This window comes from Penaeus vannamei, chromosome 32 (assembly GCF_042767895.1).
Source record: "Penaeus vannamei isolate JL-2024 chromosome 32, ASM4276789v1, whole genome shotgun sequence".
Classification (NCBI taxonomy): domain Eukaryota; kingdom Metazoa; phylum Arthropoda; class Malacostraca; order Decapoda; family Penaeidae; genus Penaeus; species Penaeus vannamei.
The window spans coordinates 26,470,020-26,475,019 of NC_091580.1; the positions used below are offsets into that span (position 1 = coordinate 26,470,020).

General features: G+C 43.2%; 2 protein-coding genes across 4 annotated transcripts in view; one reads left to right on the plus strand and one right to left on the minus strand.

The window, feature by feature from the left end:
* LOC113823493 (uncharacterized) overlaps positions 1-1,136 on the plus strand; it is a 1,763-nt gene extending 627 nt beyond the window's left edge. The window contains exons 2-4 of one of the 3 annotated variants that reach the window (XM_027376154.2): positions 53-87; positions 164-927; positions 1,040-1,136. In XM_027376154.2, the coding sequence (XP_027231955.2) occupies positions 53-87; positions 164-927; positions 1,040-1,047 (807 nt within the window). In that variant the 3' untranslated portion in view covers positions 1,048-1,136. Of the gene's footprint in view, positions 1-52; positions 88-154; positions 933-1,039 lie in introns of those variants that run through there. The other 2 variants (XM_027376151.2, XM_027376152.2) reach the window with 2 other exon arrangements.
* A 3,157-nt stretch (positions 1,137-4,293) lies between these two features.
* Positions 4,294-5,000, minus strand: part of LOC113823494 (uncharacterized) — a 1,440-nt gene continuing 733 nt past the window's right edge. The window contains exons 3-4 of the mRNA XM_070144832.1: positions 4,522-5,000; positions 4,294-4,386 (exon numbers count right to left, since the gene is read on the minus strand). The exon at positions 4,522-5,000 is cut by the window's right edge and continues 285 nt beyond it. Coding sequence (XP_070000933.1) covers positions 4,379-4,386; positions 4,522-5,000 — 487 coding nt within the window. The 3' untranslated portion in view covers positions 4,294-4,378. The remainder of the gene's footprint in view (positions 4,387-4,521) is intronic.

Sequence of the window (5,000 nt, forward strand, 5' to 3'; positions counted from 1 at the left end):
GCCTAATATCTTTATCAATTCTAGATATATTTACCATCGGCCCCTGTTTCAGATGGTCCTGGGGGTGGCCCTTGTTGCAGCCGAAGAGTAAGTACTTAAAGTAATTTTGTATTCACAATTACAGCTCTTTATGAAGAAAAAAGTACAAGTATAGTCTTTCCAGGGACTCGCGAGGTGAACGCAGTGTTACTACAGATTACCACGATTACTCGAAACTGTGCGAATCCCAGCCCAACAAATTCATATGCGTCAATTGCAAGACCATGGTCCAGTGTGTGAAGGGACAGGCCTTCACTCGCCACTGCATCGAGAACCACTACTGTTCAATGAAGCCCGAATTTGGCGGTGGAGTCTGCTACCCAGATGAGCCTAAGGCCTGCAAATGCGAGAAGGCCAACTCCTTCCGAGTGGACCCCTACGACCCTCAGAGGTTCTTCTCTTGCAAGAACCTTGTAACCCCCCCAGTGAACTACAAATGCCCAGATGGCATGGTATTCGACGAAGCCTCTGCCCAGTGCCAGACAGGAAATGGCCTGCCCCAATGTACTGAGGCTGGTACTTTTGCCAACCCGGCTAACTGCAGTGTATACTACTCGTGCATTGGTCTTCGACATGGCTGGCTGCAGAAGAGCTTCCAGTGCAACAGCGGCTTGATGTACAACAAGGAAAAGGGAGTCTGTGAAGACCCTTGCCTGTACCAGTTCGTGTGCAAGCAGGAAGGCCGATATCCTGACCTCCTGAACCAGCAGAACTACTTTGAATGCTACATGTTGGGTGGCAAGTTACGGCAGCTCCGTTACAGCTGCCCTGAAGGCTACAGGTGGGATGAGATCTCTGCAGGTGTTGGCCAGTGTGTGGAGGACCATGACCAAAATGCTTCCAAGGGTGCCTTCTTTGGCTGCGACATTCCTGACGGCTTCTGTCCCGGTTAGTATCTTTCTAAAAATTTAGTTTATATATTTATATACTTTCAAATTTATTGAATAAATGGACATAATTGGGAAACTTTAATAAATCGCAAATCTGTTTTCTCTTTCAGGTTCTTGAACTTTTACGAGGTCGACCCTGCCTTGACACCGGGTGGCGTAAAGCCTGATATATACTTCGATGGGTCTCGAATAAATTATGAAATTTTACTCTACTTTTGCTTAACCAAATGCTATAGTTATTATAAAATGAAACCAGCTTAATTCCTTAAACCCCTGTAAGGAATTTCTTAACATCCCTAAGATTGCTATATTAATATATTAAAGATAAATGGAATTAAAAATAATTTTTTTTTTGGTGGGGGGGGGGGGGTGGAGCCTCGTAAATGGCATGGGGTCACAGGGGCCACATGTGCTTAGTTTAAAATTTTACAACCTTTTGGTTGTACAAATTTAAAATACGAGTCCTGCCTGGATCCCCCCTCTAATGAGTAAACCCATCTCCCAAGAGTTTAAAATATGGATAAGGTGATAAATTCAATTTAAATCCCATACGTTACTTCTGGAATCTAAAATTTAACATGGTAAACATGGTAATTCTTACTAATACTTTGCTCCTTGTTGTGGCGGCCAAACGTAGGGATTGCCCAAGCCTTTGCCCTCTTGGGGGGGGGGGGGGGAGGGTATGAGAATAAAACCTGAACCTTCCTTCACCATTTCGAGGCTGATGCGACTTTGTTGCTACGGCCCTTGTATCATTTATACTTCCTAATCCCTACTCCTATATTTATACTTGATTCAGTTTCTTGCTTTCTAATCTGAAGATCTTTTAGTCTTCATGAAAGGCACTTTTAATTTTTATACTCTATTATCTAATTATGCCATACATTTAACCCCTTCAGTTTTATTTAACATTTTTGTGGTCATCTCTCGCAATACCTTGCCCGAGGACTATTTTAAGAGGATAGTCCCTACGTTGGGCCTGTGCCATCTAATATTTCATGGTTTCTCGCCTTTCATCTTCATCCCCTCCTGTCCTATTCCCAAGGTGCAAGAGCCATGTTAAGATGAAAGGCTGGCGTTGACAGCCATGAACAGCCTCTTAAGCCATGGGCACTGTATTCGTTAGGTTAATCGGTCTAACCCTATGGACCCTGAGGATTGTAAAATCATCCACCTCCCCCCCCTCTTAAAGGTCACTCAGTCTTAGTCTTACTCGGTGATGTATAACTTTTTGTCTGGCACATTTATCTAAACCGTTATGGATCATGGTACACCCAACAAAAGCGATGTTGCCTTGCCAGACCTGGGCTTGGAGTGATCTTGCCCACATTCGAAAATCCTGGACAGTTAGGAAAGGGGGGGGGTGATTTAGATGTTTGTCCCATCTTCTGAAGGCTAGTGTCTGCACCCCCCCTTTCTCTCACCCACATACAGTGGGTGAATGTATTGTCCCAAATAGCCCCTCTTGGGCTACCAAAACTTAATGGCTTTGGCCACAAAACTCGGGTATAGATTCCCTTACAGCCTATCACTTTCTACCTTTTTTTCGTTTGGGTGTCTTCTACGCACCACGACCTCCAGTCGCATTCATAAATAGCAAAGCGCTGTTTGGTTGGGGTCAACTTGAGTGATGGGCCACTTGTCTCCTACCCTCAATCAAATGACATATTTACAGAAAGCATTGACATTAACTCAGTTTCTTAAAAGTAACTGTGCAACGGCAGTCAGCCTAATTCTATTTTCGAAACGGTGAAAATTGATGTAAAATGCAGTTAGTGTAGCAGTGCATCAATATAATGGTGGGATATATAGGATGCAGGTGTTGAAGCTTAACATTGTCAATTTGATACTAGGTCTTTAAACCTGGGCAGATTGGGCACTTCCCAGCAAACCCCTTTGCCTTTCGCAGGGTGAGCGAGCAAGCGTGAACCGGGAGAGTCAAGCTTCACTTTACCCAAGTCTGAGAGGGTATTCCCTTAGCCTTGACTTAAAGCTTTGTCGTTTCAGCGGCTGGTGTCAAACACCTTGTCTGTTTCCCCTCCAAACCATTCAAGAAACCCATTGCTTTCGATATCCGTCTTTCACATTAATATCGTTATTTTGGCAGTAATTAAATTGTAAACATCTGGAAATATAATGGTGTATGAACTGTCATTTGTTCTCCAAAGAACATCAAATTATACCACTATCCTAATAGTGGCTCCAGATAATTCAACACAGAAGTCAGTAGCTGCAACACAGAATTCAGTAGCTGCTTAGGGTAATGCAGAGCCATTAATATACTTATGAATGGCGACTATGTTGGAACTTGCTATTCGTCAGACAAGTTTATAGAAAAGGAATTGAAATAGATTTAATTTTAGTAATAAACTAAAATCTTAATTTGGATATATTGGAAACATGCATTAAATAAACATGAATAAAAGCGACCCTTCATTAATGTTTATTTTATTCATTGCACTTCCCCTGAATCCGTACTTTCCCCCCACCTCACATTCGAACTATCCTAACTATGCCCTTGTTTGAACGCGGGCCTCCTTTCAAGGCAAGAAAGACATGATCTCACACCGAGCCCAGGACTGGCGAGGCGTCACCTCTTGGCTGCATTATGGAATAGCAGGGCGAAAGGTAAAAGAGTTGAGCGTCAAAAAAGATTAGAGTGCTGTAGAATAGAATGGCAATTAAAAGAATAGAGGGAAGAGCAAATGGGATATGGTAGGGATTTGTAAAAGGGATTAAGGGTATGGGACAATTTGATCAATGTGAAAACCGGTCTCAGGAAAGCGAGGCAACTAAGGGAAACAATCAATAAAGAAACCATGGGCGAGGTGGGTAGAATGGTAGCCGAAACTTACTGGATACAAACATGGGAACAGGGAGGGAGATGTCGAGCATCCGGATGGGAGTGGGAAGGCTGGTAAGGGCAGAGGGACAAGGTCAGGGCAACCCCCTACACGAGGCCTCTAAGCAACCCAGCCACAGCAAGAAGTGTTACCCAGGGACTGGTGGTTAAAGAATTTCTACATAAACAATAAAAGCTTCATTAGTTTTTTTTTATTCAACTCAGCTTAGTTGCGATTAATAGTTAAAATTTGCTGGAGGAAGACTCCAGGAGGGAATACAAGTTATTCAGTCTTCCCCTTTATGCAATGGGGAGGAAAGATTTAAATCAAATTATGCTACTGATACTCTAAGCATACAAATAACCAGTAAATTTGCTTGTCATTTTCTATTCAACTTAGACAATGACAGAGACAAATTCCTTGTGTTAAGATTTTAACTATTAATTAATTATTTAAAAATTAATTGACCCTTAAATACGATTGATCATTAAACAGATATGTGGGAAAATGAAAAATTTAAATTTATTTGTCATGATTTATTCGAGACACATCGAAGTATAGGCCCGGCCTACTCCACTCTGGTGGGACAGTGGAGCTCCAGTAAAATCAAGAGCCTGAAATTTAAAAAATAAAAAATTAGTAAAACGTAGGAATCACCCCTCCACTCCATATCTACAGAAACTAAACTCATGCTCCATTCAGCAAGCATTATGGACATGCAAATTCAACCCTACAGAAAAAATACTAACCGGGACAGAAGCCGTCAGGAATGTCGCAGCCAAAGAAGGCACCCTTGGAAGCATTTTTGTCATGGTCCTCCACACACTGGCCAACACCTGCAGAGATCTCATCCCACCTGTAGCCTTCAGGGCAGCTGTAACGGAGCTGCCGTAACTTGCCACCCAACATGTAGCATTCAAAGTAGTTCTGCTGGTTCAGGAGGTCAGGATATCGGCCTTCCTGCTTGCACACGAACTGGTACAGGCAAGGGTCTTCACATACTCCCTTTTCCTTGTTGTACATCAAGCCGCTGTTGCACTGGAAGCTCTTCTGCAGCCAGCCATGTCGAAGACCAATGCACGAATAGTATACACTGCAGTTAGCCGGGTTGGCAAAAGTACCAGCCTCAGTACATTGGGGCAGGCCATTTCCTGTCTGGCACTGGGCAGAGGCTTCGTCGAAGACCATGCCATCTGGGCATTTGTAGTTCACTGGGGGGGTTACAAGG